Source organism: Pleurodeles waltl, chromosome 6 (genome assembly GCF_031143425.1).
Source record: "Pleurodeles waltl isolate 20211129_DDA chromosome 6, aPleWal1.hap1.20221129, whole genome shotgun sequence".
Taxonomy (NCBI): domain Eukaryota; kingdom Metazoa; phylum Chordata; class Amphibia; order Caudata; family Salamandridae; genus Pleurodeles; species Pleurodeles waltl.
Window position 1 is genome coordinate 1,684,012,656 of NC_090445.1, and position 14,203 is coordinate 1,684,026,858.

Consider the following 14,203-nt stretch of genomic DNA (forward strand, 5'->3'; position numbering starts at 1 on the left):
GGGGCGCCTAGGCGCTACGGTCTTCAGGCCTTCACCGTGTGCCTGCCAAAGGGTTCAGGTTCAAACCTTCGCATAAGTAATGGGGAACTATTAATGACAAAACAGAGAAAAACTGGCCGGTGCCTGCGGGGTGGCGACCAGAACGGGTCTCCGCTTTACAAATACCCAAAGTACAACGGAGGGAAGAAAAGGCGATTTTTGCAGGGTACTGATTTTGGTACCCTTACACTGAGCGCCCGGGGCGCTGCCCGAATATGTTGCCAGCCTTGACGAGGGAGTCCCACGCGAACACGAGTATTGTAATGAACTTGCCTGGCTCTGTATTCTGATCTCTGCAGAATGAGCAGTACTTGCTTGGCACATCTCCAGGTGGCATCGAAAACAGGAGAGAAAAAACAAATGCTGCTTTCGCACTGAACTAAAGATGACAACAACAATTTCCAGGCGAAGCAAATACGAATGAAAAAAAAACATTCAAGACGTAGGTTGTGGCTTCATCCTTCGGCTTGCTGGTCTGAAATTGCTTTGGCCCCGGGCCCCTGCCTTTCAGGGGGCCCCCGGAAACATCCAGCTCTGTTTTCCGCACAGTCCTGACCTAATGACTTTAAATGAGTTTTAAACAAAGATTATTTTTTTAAAAAACATTTTCCTTTTATTTATTTTTAATATGGGTAATATGTGGAAGTCTGTTACAGACATTTTGCAGAGAAATGTTGTGTTTATGCTTTTTAACACCATGCAACATTCATAAAAAGTTCCTTGTAGCTCAAAACTGGACCTCATAGACCAGAAATAGCAGTGGGTCGCAGAGATTATTTGCAATATCAGTGAGCTGTTGTTATGTTACTATATTGAAAACACACGTCACTATCCTTGAATATTAGATGGCAGCACAGTTAGAATTTGGACTCGTCTGCCTCTGCAGTGTAGGTGACCTAGCCAACAAGGGCACGAAAAAAGCTGAAAGTAGATCATAAATTCAAAGTTGTTCCGAACAGGGGGCCCCCAAATTATGTTTGGCCAGGGCCACCAAAATCCTTAAAATGTCCCTGCGTACACCTCCCTCTGCGCGCCCCGAGATCTGCAAACCACCCCTGTTGTAGAACAGGAGCCTGGAAACAGAACTCCCTCTCTCGGGCACCTGTCCCGAACTAATACCGGAGCTAGAAGGGGCGAGCATCTCTTAACTCCTGAATATAAGCACCCCGAGGCCGCCCTGTTTGGGGAGAGGCGCTTGGGCATAGCAGAACGCAATCCCCCCTCCTGTGAATGACCAATACCACAGTTGGCCTCAAACAGCGGAACACCTGGAGCTCGTCTTGAAAGTTTCTTCTAAGCAATTGTGACGACAATTTGACTATAAATCTTTGCTATTGTTAACCAGCGTCACTGTGATCAGAAAGGGGGTCATGGGTTAGAAGCAGGGAAAAAGCTTTGGTCAAGAAGTATAGCCACGTCATGCATTGGAAGCGTTCCTATGACGTGCTTCTCTGATCTAACAGAAGGAAGCAGGGGCGTAGTTTCCACAGGTGCAACAGGTGCAGTGGCACCGTGGCACAGAGGCCTTAGGGCAATAAACCCGGATTACTGCTGTCCCTCATAATTCAAACAGCAGCCATGGGGACTATTTCCCTCCACCAGGGCCCGCGACACACTGGCTGACCTACTGAAAGGGCGGACAGACACAATCAACACTCATCTTGCTTTTTTCTGTTTAAAACCACAGCCAGGACTGTGAACTTGGAAAGGCGAATAGGGGTGGATTATTCAAATATGTGCATGGGAGGAATGCGGTCTCTTCCCTGAGTGGACACGAACCCTGCAGCACACACAGGGTTTAGTAAACACCAACACCCCCCCCCGTCAGTGGGAGGTGGAGCCTGCTCCGCTCTGAAACCGGTCCCAGGATGCTTGTTTCCGGTCCAGTGACGACCTGGCTTGGCAGTGCAGGCTGGACCGTTCCCATGAGAATCAGAGTCAAGACTTATTTGCATATGGCTGGGTCCATACTGGGGTGGCATGGTGTGCAAAGTAACAATGGATTAAACCCAGATCTGTGAGTCTTTGAAAAGTTCCAACGCTCCGTCCATCATTTTATTTTGTGGTATTGCTGCGTGCTCCACTACAGTCTGACCCAGAGAGTACTGCGGTTCAGAGGGTGGTACAGACAGCGGGGTAGTTTACGTGTATTGGCCTTTAGTGAAGGAAGGAAATAACCACCCCTCCCCCGCTACTGCTGGAATGGTCAAATATAATGAGAATCAGTGTTCAATGGGCCCCTCCAGCCTCTGTGCCCAGGCGCTACTGCACCTCCTGCTCCAATAACAGTCATGCCCGTGTGCACCGGCTGATGGTGAGAGGGTTTAGAGGGTTCCGGCTTGAGCATCTGCCATGAGTAAGTGGCGTAACAGAGGCCCCTGCAGCCCCTGCGGTACAGGGGGGCAAGCTCCAGAGAGCCCCTTCTGTACAGTACCTGGGCCTGAGAGCTCCTGAGTTAGTCTGGGGGTGGGGGTTGTCCATGTACTTTGCAAGAGAGCCCCTCAAGTTTTGTTACGCCATGGCCTCGAGTCCGACACGGCAGCCCTAAATGAACTGCTGGCAACTGCCACTCTTGGCAACAGAGCCATCCGAATCCCAAATCTGAAAGTCAAAAATGTTTTTTTAACGTCCTGGTTGACTTGTCACACGAAGGCAATACCTTCTTTGCCAACGTGGGCTGTTCACCTTGGACTGTGGAGGTGGTACACTGTAGAAGAGGTGCCAGCGTTTTACAACGCACACTTCATCACTACTTTGAGCTTTTTCTATCACAATGTTCATTTGTTGTATACACTGCATTTTTGCTGTTTCTTAGTACTGCAAATAAAAGGTATTAATGACTTTGGAAGGATTGAAGGCTGAGTCTGCCTTGCTAGGATTCAAGCCCATAGCCTTCAGATCACCACACTTGTCAGCAGCGATAGTTCAACTGAGCCCTCAATGACAGTAGTCCGAAATTAGCAATTCTGCGTCACAGACTGAACCTTCCTCAGAAAAGACATCCATCGTATAGCTTTCCCTGGGACCCTTTATTTCTCGCCCTCTCTTCCACATGCTTTAACTCCAGCACGTCTGCACACCTAGGAAAAAAAGACTCGTCAGGTAGGGGGGGGGGGATATCTTAAGTTCTACTTGAAAAGAGTTCACCATTCTTGTGGCTTAAAGTGGTCTCCAGGCCTCCTCTTCTGTCTAAAGCTTGGTCTTTCCACAACAAGCAGGGCGTGTGAACATACCTCAACGTTACAATGGCTGACCACAAGATGTTTAATTAACACTTGAAGATGAGAATGTGCCTTCGATGACAATATGTACTGAAGTGGAATCTCACCCACAGGAAGGCAGTCAAGATTCTCAGGCAGCTTCAATGGCCTCATAATGTGACACAAAGTCTCACACCCTGGAAGACCATCACACTCGTGGACAGCATCAATGGCCCCATAATCTTTCATAGGGTCTCACACGCTGGAAGACAGCCACACTAGTGAATGGCATCAATGGGCCTATAATCTTTCATAGGGTCTCACACGCTGGAAGGCAGCCACACTTGTGGATGGCATCAATGGCCCCATAATCTTTCATAGGGTCTCACACGCTGGAAGACAGCCGCACTTGAGGATGGCATCAATGGCCCCATAATCTTTCATAGGATCTTAGATGGTGGAAAGCAGCCACACTCATGGATGCCATCAATGGCTCCATAATCTTTCATAGGGTCTCACACGCTGGAAGACAGCCACACTAGTGAATGGCATCAATGGCCCCATAATCTTTCATAGGGTCTCACACGCTGGAAGACAGCCACACTGTGGATGGCATCAATGGCCCCAAAATGTTTCATAGGGTCTCACACGCTGGAAGACAGCCACACTGTGGATGGCATCAATGGCCCCATAATGTTTCATAGGGTCTCACACGCTGGAAGACAGCCACACTAGTGAATGGCATCAATGGCCCCATAATCTTTCATAGCGTCTCACACGCTGGAAGACAGCCACACTAGTGAATGGCATCAATGGCCCTATAATCTTTCATAGGGTCTCACACGCTGGAAGGCAGCCACACTTGTGGATGGCATCAATGGCCCCATAATCTTTCATAGGGTCTCACACGCTGGAAGACAGCCACACTGTGGATGGCATCAATGGCCCCATAATCTTTCATAGGATCTTAGATGGTGGAAAGCAGCCACACTCATGGATGCCATCAATGGCCCCATAATCTTTCATAGGGTCTCACACGCTGGAAGACAGCCGCACTTGAGGATGGCATCAATGGCCCCATAATCTTTCATAGGATCTTAGATGGTGGAAAGCAGCCACACTCATGGATGCCATCAATGGCTCCATAATCTTTCATAGGATCTCACGCTGGAAGGCAGCCACATAATGTTACGCGGAGTCTCAAATAATGGAAAGTAGTCAGACTCTTTGGCAACATCAGTGGCCTCATAACCTGAAATGGACCCTCACACACTGGAAGGTAATAGGAGTAGGAAACATGGATAACATCAGTGGTCTGTAAAATTTCATGGGGTGTTACACACTAGAAGTCAGTCAAACTCTTGGAAAGGGTCAATGGCCTCACTCACTTAAACAGGCTCTCATACACTGGGAGACAGTCAGATTCGTGGATAGCATCAATGGCCTCATCTTGTTTAATGGAGTCTCACACACCAGAAGGCTATCAACTCCATGGATGACATCAATGACCCATAATACTTCATGGTGTGTCGCAAAGTAGAAGACATTCACGCTCGTGGATGGCATCAATGGCCCCAAAACGATGAATGAAATCTCCCACACTGGAAGACAGTCTAATTCTTTATTGGACAGCATAAATGGCACCCTAATGCTTCAAGGCGTCACACACGCTTGGGTGGCAGCTAAATCCAGTTCTAAAAGCATCTGCAAAGCATGAAGGACCCTGCAAAGGGCTTCCAAGCATGGAACAAAAAACTTTAAAAGCCCACAGGCAGACAGTTTCAATAGCAAAGCCTCCGCAATCTGTATCAATTGTTGCCAGTAATTCTGACATTAATCTTTATTCGGCCCCAGGCCATAAAGTGCACAAAGACAAAAACACTCTATCAAATATAACTACTAATCTGTAGATGATAAGATTCAGAAGAACAGACCATAAAAACTGACGTGGTAAGATGCAAACAGTCCTACATGCTTCACATCAAAATCACAGGGAAGATAAAGCACAAAGGTCCATGAAGTGCTAGAAAAGTGAACAATTTAATGAGTTATTCTGCATGATATCCGTTTCTTATTTTCAAGGCAAGATGAACAGAGCTTCCCACGGCAATACATATCTCCAAACTTTCTAGTTCTGCAGCCGTGCAAAGGCCTCCTTGTGGGAATCAGTGTTAAAAGATCGTAAAATGGGGGTTAGGAAGCATTTCCTGGGGAAAGCATACGAGGTGCAAAATACGGTGAAGTGGAATGTGCTCTGTTGTGCTCATTATTACATGGTCAACAAGGTAGTGTCGAGCCCCGGGACGTATTTCTTGGAAAGGTCACTAAAAAAAGTGCAAAGAGTTCAAATGCAACCCGGTTAAATAAAACCTCATATTTCCCTTATGAAGCCACGAGAGATAGGCCACAAGCCCAGTCTGGTATTACAGAATTCTACACCTGTGGCGTTTTGTGCATAATTGTGGCATTGCCGCATTTGCCACATAATCTATCATCTGTTGCGTAATTTGCAGATTTTAACAAAATATTTTTTTGTTTCTAGCTCAAATGGATCGAAAGTTACTAAGAGAATGCGACCATGCTTGTTGCTGGGCAGCAGAAGGCACTTCACAAAGGTTGACTGTTCACATTTCAGATGCACATAGTTGTGTGTGGGTGTTCAAATAGTACTAATTAGGTGAAGCCTTCCTTTAAAAAGTGTTGACGTGTAAAAGCTACACAATAATGAACTGATACTATTCTTGCAGCACAAATTAGTAAACCCTGCCACATAATTTGGTCCTCCCTTGCTGAGTATTTGTCCCTGAACTTCAAAATATGTGATCCTTGTTGGGCTCAGGGAGCAATCTTGCCAAGAACAGCAGCAATCAACCATTTGGAAATGGCTGACTAGTGTGATAAGCTGGAGTCAAGTTAAGAGTACTTCTTTACCCCAAGCTCACTGCTAGGACACCCTGAAAGTACATCAGCCATCTTTTCACCACAAACTCTCCAGCATAGCACAGGCAGCAGATCTCAGACCTTGGGGCTGGTGCCAGGCTCCAGGACTCACCTGTGCAGTTCCTCGTCAGAGGGCGTGTACTTGGAGGTGACGTCAGCCAGGTCTCCAAAGATCTGTTTGCTGTAGACTGTCAGCGAAGACAGCAGGATCAGCTCCTGCCAGGTGGAGCTCAGCAGGCACGTGTAGTCCTTGATTGAGAGTTCGCAGAAAAAAGGCAGCTTCTTGATCCAAGCGATCTGTCTGAAGAGCAGCTCGTCGGCCAGGCGGCAGAGTAACGCAAACAGCTCGGCTTGAGTTACCTTATACCTGAAAGGGGCACAAGTATCAGTTCACTTGTGTAATCAATAATCTTTCACAGACCAGGCATTAACATCAAAAGCAAGAAATACCACAAATAGCTCCACAGCTTAGAGAAGTGCAATGGACAGGCACATTTTCCTGTTACAGGGGGGGTCTTAAAATAAGCCACGTTGATGCTAGAGTTGGTAAAGGGAAACTCGAGGATATCCATTGAAATCAGAGGGTCCCTTCTGCAGTGACTTCCCAAGAGTTCTCTATTCAATTTCTTAAATTCATTTGGTGCATAAAATCCTTTAGAAACTGTTTTCGTGTGGGAGCAGCAAACATTTACCCAAATGATGCATTGTTTTGGGTAGGTTGCAGTTTTGCAGAAAATCATGCTTGTTTTTGCATCCATTATGCAGCACTCTAATCTTGAAAGGGCACTGGACATACATAAATTGATTCCTAGGGGGTATTAGTTTAATTTCCTGTCTCTACTGTTTTCTGTGGGAACGTACTGCAACACCATGGGTTGGTCGTGGGTAGTGCTTGACTTACTCTAAGGCTGGGCTGGAGTACAATGTAAGCCTTTGTTCCTCCCTATCTGCACGCCCTGTATGATCACAGAACTCTTTGTTAACTTGCAGTATTCGTATAATGTACTGAAAGAGGCACTTTATATCACATTAGTATCAATTTTTGTAAAACCTGAATCTAGCTTAATACCTAAAGCCATAGTCTAGGTCATGCTTTAAAAAAAACACTGCTGCACTGAGGGACTCGCGAAGTGCTGATCATACTGGGGCCATTACAGACGTATCCCTATTTCTGTTGGGGACAGCGACACCTAGTGGAGGAAAGACGGCGGTCTCTGAGATCGAGACCGCATACTACACAGGGTACTAACAAGACAACACCTATTTTGAAAGTGGGAACACAGTATTTATTTACAAGGAACACAATGAAGCAACGTGCTTCTCTGCAATTTGAGTTAACCAGTAACGTAATTAACTTGCTCTTAGGTTTGTGCAGATTTTTCTAATTTTACACACTATCCTTTTTCAAGATACGACTCTCCAGGAATCGGTCTCCTTCACTGGGAGCTGGAGATCAAAAACCGTGGTTCCTGTGTGGGCGAAATGTCCAGGGACAACTTCGGGGATGTCGTGTCATTTTGAGTAGAGGGTACATCAGCATCCCTGGTCATCTTTGCAAGCTCAGCCTGGATAGGTTATCAAACATTAAAGGGACCGCCTAGTGAATGATGTCACAATGTATCCCAACTACAACAGATAGCATTAAACAAAGCACCATTCGCGGTGCCTGTTGTCGATGACAGACAGGGATACAGGACTGGCCCTTTACGAAGATGCTCGAACCCAAGGTGCTGGTGCAAAATCAGCAGCAAAATGTGCATTACCACCAATTCGGAGTGGTGCACAGACTACTGTTGCTCACATGTGCACATGCTGCTACCATCAGCATTTTTTGCCATTTGTCACAGCAAGTGCGCGATGTAAACAAAAGACAATGTGCGCAAAAGAAGCATGAATGCCAATTTCGAGTGCTATCCAACATTTAATGCAGAGATTTATAAAGGCTCGTGCAAAAACACAACCAAAGTAAGTGCCAGAAGTAAATGCTGCTAGCATCAGGGAGCTCTGACACGAGCAATCACCGCCAGGGTTTGGTTCTGCCAAAACAAAGCAGACGCTTCCTCTAATACAGCTTCATTTTTTAAGGCAACGTACAGATTTGTTGAGCAAGGAGACTTCACAAGTGTGCAGTATGCACGTCTGGTGCAACGTTTTATCATCTTGCATATGGAACTATAGTGATGTGCATCCACTTGAGCATTATAGTGCACAACGCGAGCCACAAAGGGTCCGAGTGTAGCTGGCACCGGTACATGGGCCTAGATTACTACTTTCTAACTCAGAACGTTTTCAGTTACTGCTTGAATTTGTCCAGGTGCACCACTGGTCACAACCGGATGGAAATTCCAGTTGACCACTTAATGTTTCCCTGGTCATCCCAAGCAGAGGTATGTGCACCATGTGTCTGACACTGAGAACCAGCAGTTGCTATCGCGCAGGGGCGCCATGCCTGATGCGCTGTCAGGTACCAGCAGAACGGCATGTAAATTAGTATAGGTCTAACTTCACTGCTTACTGGACAAGACGCCAAGCAGGAAGATGAAGTTTACCATTTCAGGGTGGGGGTGGGGGGGCAAAGCGCTCCGTCCCTCTTCTAATCTCTCTTTAGGGGGATTTTAACCACGCCCATGTTACGTCAGTCACTTTCATTGGCTTGTGGGCTTGCCTTTTAAAATCTGCTTGTTTTCATTCGTGAAAGGCATGCATACATCATGCCTTTTCAGGTGTTTAGCCCTCCTCGAGGGCACCGGTAAACTAATGGAAACATACGAGGCTCCATGTTTTCCGTATGGTTTCTGGACTACTTTTTCTCTTTATTTCGAAGCGCGATCGTGCTGTGTTTTTTTTTTTTTTTTTCATTTAATGTGGCAAGAAATGTCCAGTTAGGAGTTTACAACGCTAATAGCTCTAACTCGACGTAATGCGAGACCCGTTGCCTTGCAAATGCTTGTTGATTTCTGCTTTTGAGCACTGCAGTCTATAGCAAACCACAAACGACTCCAACCACAAACGCGTTGCTCTTGCGTGGTGTGTAATCCTCTTACTTGACGTTACATCTACTCCACTCGGACAGATCACCCCTCTCATTGCACCTGCAACCGATTATTATCAGAGAATTTTTCTGCTTTGAGCTTCACATTAATATAACGTCTACCTAGAGGATTGCTGTGGACTGTAAACCTTATCTAACGTTGCATTTGCAGCTTTTACTGTCTTGCCGGTCGTGATGCACAAAGGTCATCTCCTTGCCTATCCACTCATGAGGGTTATTGCTGTACACCTTGTTTTCTGGGCCTTGGCCTCCTCTCAAAGTCTTAAACCTCTCCCAGATGTTGTTTGCATTCGTGTAGTGGTGAACTTTATTGAAATTACACTTTTCACTCTAGTTCAAGTCACACTGAAATCGACTTCCTTTATCGTCCCCTGAGTTTACTTGCTATGTTCAGAGTGACAGCCTGGCCCCATCTCCACCAAGATGAAGGCCTGTCAGGGGAGTCACCCGATGCTGTCACGGGACGGATTATATGGAGCTGCCCGAGCCCCACTAGAAGTTCCGAAGCTTCCGGTAATCAGATTCCAGTTGATCTGACAGAAAATGACAAGGGAAAGTTACCCCCAGCTCATAAAACATTGCTTAAAGAAAAAAAAAAGTGCTATGACACTGGCAGCACTAACCGTGTCAAGGCACTTTTTATTTTTTTTACTTTAAACCATGTTGTACAACAGTTCATATCACTGTGCAACATGTAAAAACAAATATTGACAAAGCCAATAGTTTTGGCATAGGCAAAATCTATTGGCTTTGCCAATGCTTGTTTTAACTGGACTCAGTTGCACCATGCTCATCTTTCGACACTGGACTGTATGAGTCAAGCACAAAAACTCGAGGAAGCTGCATTGTTAAAAACAACAAACAAAACACCAGGTGAAAACAACACGCACAAGAAGACATCAGAAAGTAGTTCCTGGATGCAACTGGGGCGAACTGCAGTAATCTTAACAGTATTTCACAATATGTTTAGAAACCATATATTTAAAACTGATCCCGCCCGCCCTACTGACCTGGTGTTGATGTTACATTGTCTCAAACCTTCTACATCAGTAATTCTAACATAGCACCGCTTGTAGCTTCATGGCGCACGCTCAAGACACTTTTGTCTTGGCCTAAGAAGTGGCAAAACACAGGGAACGAAGCGAGGGGTTGGTGGTCCAGCAGCCGTGTAGTTTATTTCACTATGAAAGCTTCGAGGGCTGCCGGGGCTAGAAAGATTGGGGATTTGTAGGGTAACACGGAAGATGTCCGATAATCCCCATAAGGCAGGGACGGCTCCTCCATTCAGGCGGAGGAGCGTCACACCCCTCCCACCCCTTCCCCCGCCAGCAGCGGCAGCTGCAAACCTTTTACTAAAAAAACTATAATAAACTAGGTTTATTATTGTTTTTTAGTAAAAGGGGCAGGCCACGAGGGTGACGAGCAGTAAGGGGGAGTGCTCAGCACTCCCCCTCAGAGCGCATGTGTGGTTGGCCGGCCGTCTCGGGATGGCCAAACACACATGCGCACATGGCTTTCTCAGCCCAGCAACACCGCTGCCGGGCTCGAGACAGCCTGCACAGGCTCCCAGTCTGCCTCTGGGCAGCGTCAGGATTGGCCGCAGGGCAGGCTGGGAGCCTGTGCCTGTCTGCAGCCAACAGAGGAGAGAAGGTAAGTGTTTATTTTTTTCCCCGTAATTAATTTATGCTTTATTGACCTATTACACTTCCCCCAACGTGGCGCCCTGCCCCTTCTGCACATCGCTAGCCGCCACTACTATTAGGTAAAGGGCACGGTGGGTGAGCATTTTTCCCTAGGGTTGGGAAAGGACCCTTCACTTCTTGTTTATGGAAAACATTAGTCAACTAAGGTTTATACCTGGTCAGTCATGAATGACCACCAGGAAAACAGGCAGTGTAGCAGGTCCAAGGGCTTCACCTCGGAGCACACAATGTATATTTATGAAAACGATAGACAGGTTACTACAAACCAGGACCTTTACTTACCCGTCTTCAATAAGCATGGGGGTACCGAGAGGCTCCAGGTTTTCGGCTGCTACTAACTGATTAATTAGCATCACCGACTGGGGGTCCAGGGTCCGTGCTTGGGGGGGCAGCAGTCCAGTGTGGGTCGAGTAGCTATAAAGGTGCGGTAGATACTGGTAGTGCGCGGACACGGGTGTCCCCATGTACTGGTCCCTGAGTGCAGTGTATCCGTTCAGCTCCACAGACCTACTAGATGAGAAGAAATACAGCGGAGTTAGCCAGAGCGTGCACGGTGAGAACTCGCTTTGATATTCACTCTCCCTTTATAACAGCATAGCATAAACACCATCATGTTCACTCACAAGTAAATACCTCAAAAGTTAATTGGAAGTTTAAAAACCATGGGCCTGATTTAGAACTTGGCAGACGGGTTACTACGTCACAACGGTGATGGATATCCTGTCCGCCGAAATCTACATCCAGCATATTCTATGGGATTGAGATTTCAGCGAAAGTGATAACCTTAATCTGGCCAGTGTTAATTGCTTTAGTTTAGTGCCAAACTCAAATCCTTTTACAGATATGTTCATTAAATGATAGAATTCCATGGCCTTATGTGTGCGTGAGTGAGTCAAGTAAAAACAAGTCGGAGGAGGCGTGTCTCCTCGGCGTTCATTCATAATAAGAGCTAACAGCACGCACGTCAACACATAAACTCGTAAAGTCCCTTTTATAAAGTGGAGGCAGCAGTTTGGTCCCTCCCCAATGCTTCTTTTCAGGGTGTTTTACTGAGACTGTGTGCAATGTGAACAAAGGGTGGGTGCTGTCTGTCTAACCTAGGAGAAGATTCTGGAGCTGCACACAGGGTAAGATGAGGACTTGGCGATTGGACGCGTATGCATGAGTACCAAGAGCAAAATATCTTAATGCAGCTGGAAGTGATGATAAGCCTAAGCAAAACCAATTTATCACTGAGATGTGTTTGCCATGGGATGCACAGTCACTGAAGAGGAGGGAAACTCTTCTCGACAGTCTCTCTCATGGGCACATCCAGGAAAGGATGGCTTTTCAAACAATTTTCATTTACAGAAACAAGCCAGCAATAGCACTGATTAGTACATTAAACAGAATCCATGCAAATGGCTGTTCCTCTAAACCATGTTTGTGCTGCAGCTCTTTGAATCGAGGGTCTCACCTTGAGGAAGGGGTCGAAACAGGTGAGGGTTGGTTGCTCTCGGACACCCCGTTTCCGGGAGAACTGTGGTCACTGTCCCCGTTGTTGCTCCACGAGATGTTTGGGTCCTCCTCAAACTCCTGCCCAGACATAATTCTTTCGATTTCCTCCTCGGATATCTGTGGGGAACAACGATGTTAACGTACTTCACAGAAATCTTTGCCACCGAAACTGCTGAGACAGATGATGCACAACCAAAGCCCACAAACACTGGAAATTCTTGGTCATTCATGCAACTCACATCAAATGTAGGGAGTCACCCAAATCATATTTCCCCTCCTTTCCTGCAGGCAGCGCTTGTGCCATGGGACAAACTTGGACAACCGCACAATGGACTACTAGGTCTACTAGGAGCCGGAGGTACTCCGTCTAGCATTATAGCAAGTTCAAGTGTGAGGCGGAAGCGTGCCCAGACACCTGAAGAGGTTTTAGCATCTGTCTCCATGGAAACAGCTAGATCTGATCTAACAGGTAATATTGGGGCTATCCATGTAGTAAGCACCTTCCATTTGTCTTGTAAAAAAAAAAAATATGATGAATAATTACAACAGGGTAACCAAGGGGGACCTGGGAGGAAATTGATAAATGTCAACAGTGGCCCCTCCTTCTGGGGCCTGAACTATGAAAGGACTTTTCCCAATCTGTGTCCATTGTGAGATGTGTTGATACACAAGGGCCTAAGTGTTTTGTAAACTGTAATTGTAAATGTTGTTATGTAGTGCTTATGACCCCAGACGAGGCATCAAAGCACATATTCGGCAAGCAGTTCTCTACTCCGGAACCCAAGATTAGTAGTTAGTACAATTGCTTCCTTGTACATTAGTTGTGTTAGGTTCTCCATGTGTGTTTAGCAGAGACTGGAGTAGAGATAGAATGATAGGAATGGATTTGAAAAAGGGGAAGAAGTATGTTTTTCTGTAAGTAGTGGATGTGTGCGCATGTTAGTTGGGGGGCATGTTTTAAAAAGAGGGGCAAACGTTTCAGAAGGATGTTTGGGTTTTCGTAGTAGTCAGAAAGGTTTCGGATGAGACTGAGGAGGGATGCGAAGCATGAAAGTGATTGTTTTTAACAGCAAACTAGAAATGATATATATATATATATATATATATATATATATATATATATATATATATATATATAAACACACACACACACACACACACACACAAAGCTAAGTAAAGTTATGTTTGCTTGATTAAACCACTCTATGTAAATACCCATACACACATTAATGTTGTAGCACATTTTTATAGTTTACAATAACTGTAATTGACTTTTATATACATACATATGCAACTTACTGTAGTTATTAGTAGCAGGTGTAACTCTCTATAAATGCATCTATATGTACATAGAGGCTGCACTTAGACATAGGGGGTTATTACAACTTTGGAGGAGGTGTTAATCCGTCCCAAATGTGACGGATATACCACCAGCTGTATTACGAGTTCCATAGGATATAATGGACTCGTAATACGGCTGGTGGTATATCAGTCACTTTGGCGTCACTTTTGGGACGGATTAACACCTCCTCCAAAGTTGTAATAACCCCCATAGTCTGTTATACACTTTCCCCTTATGAAAATGTATCTACTTACAACTGGAGGCACAGAATAGAACTACAGTTTATCATGCCTGCGTATACTATTGTGGTATATTCCTCCCAGTGCCTAATTTGTAAATAAAAAGGTGCCAGTGCCCAAAGCCCTCCTCTTAAACATGCGGCTAATGCAACTAAATGTGTGAACACGGAATACTGAGGCGAAGCAATCCT

At 45.8% G+C, this 14,203-nt stretch overlaps 1 protein-coding gene across 8 annotated transcripts in view; it reads right to left on the reverse strand.

Moving 5' to 3' along the window:
- The window catches only part of NR6A1 (nuclear receptor subfamily 6 group A member 1), a 685,712-nt gene that overhangs the window by 71,254 nt on the left and 600,255 nt on the right, over positions 1–14,203 (reverse strand). For 7 of the 8 annotated variants that reach the window (XM_069241724.1, XM_069241721.1, XM_069241723.1 and 4 more), the window contains 3 exons: positions 12,391–12,548; positions 11,217–11,444; positions 6,292–6,546 (listed from right to left, as the gene is read on the reverse strand). In XM_069241724.1, the coding sequence (XP_069097825.1) occupies positions 6,292–6,546; positions 11,217–11,444; positions 12,391–12,548 (641 nt within the window). The remainder of the gene's footprint in view (positions 1–6,291; positions 6,547–11,216; positions 11,445–12,390; positions 12,549–14,203) is intronic. The other variant, XM_069241722.1, reaches the window with a different exon arrangement.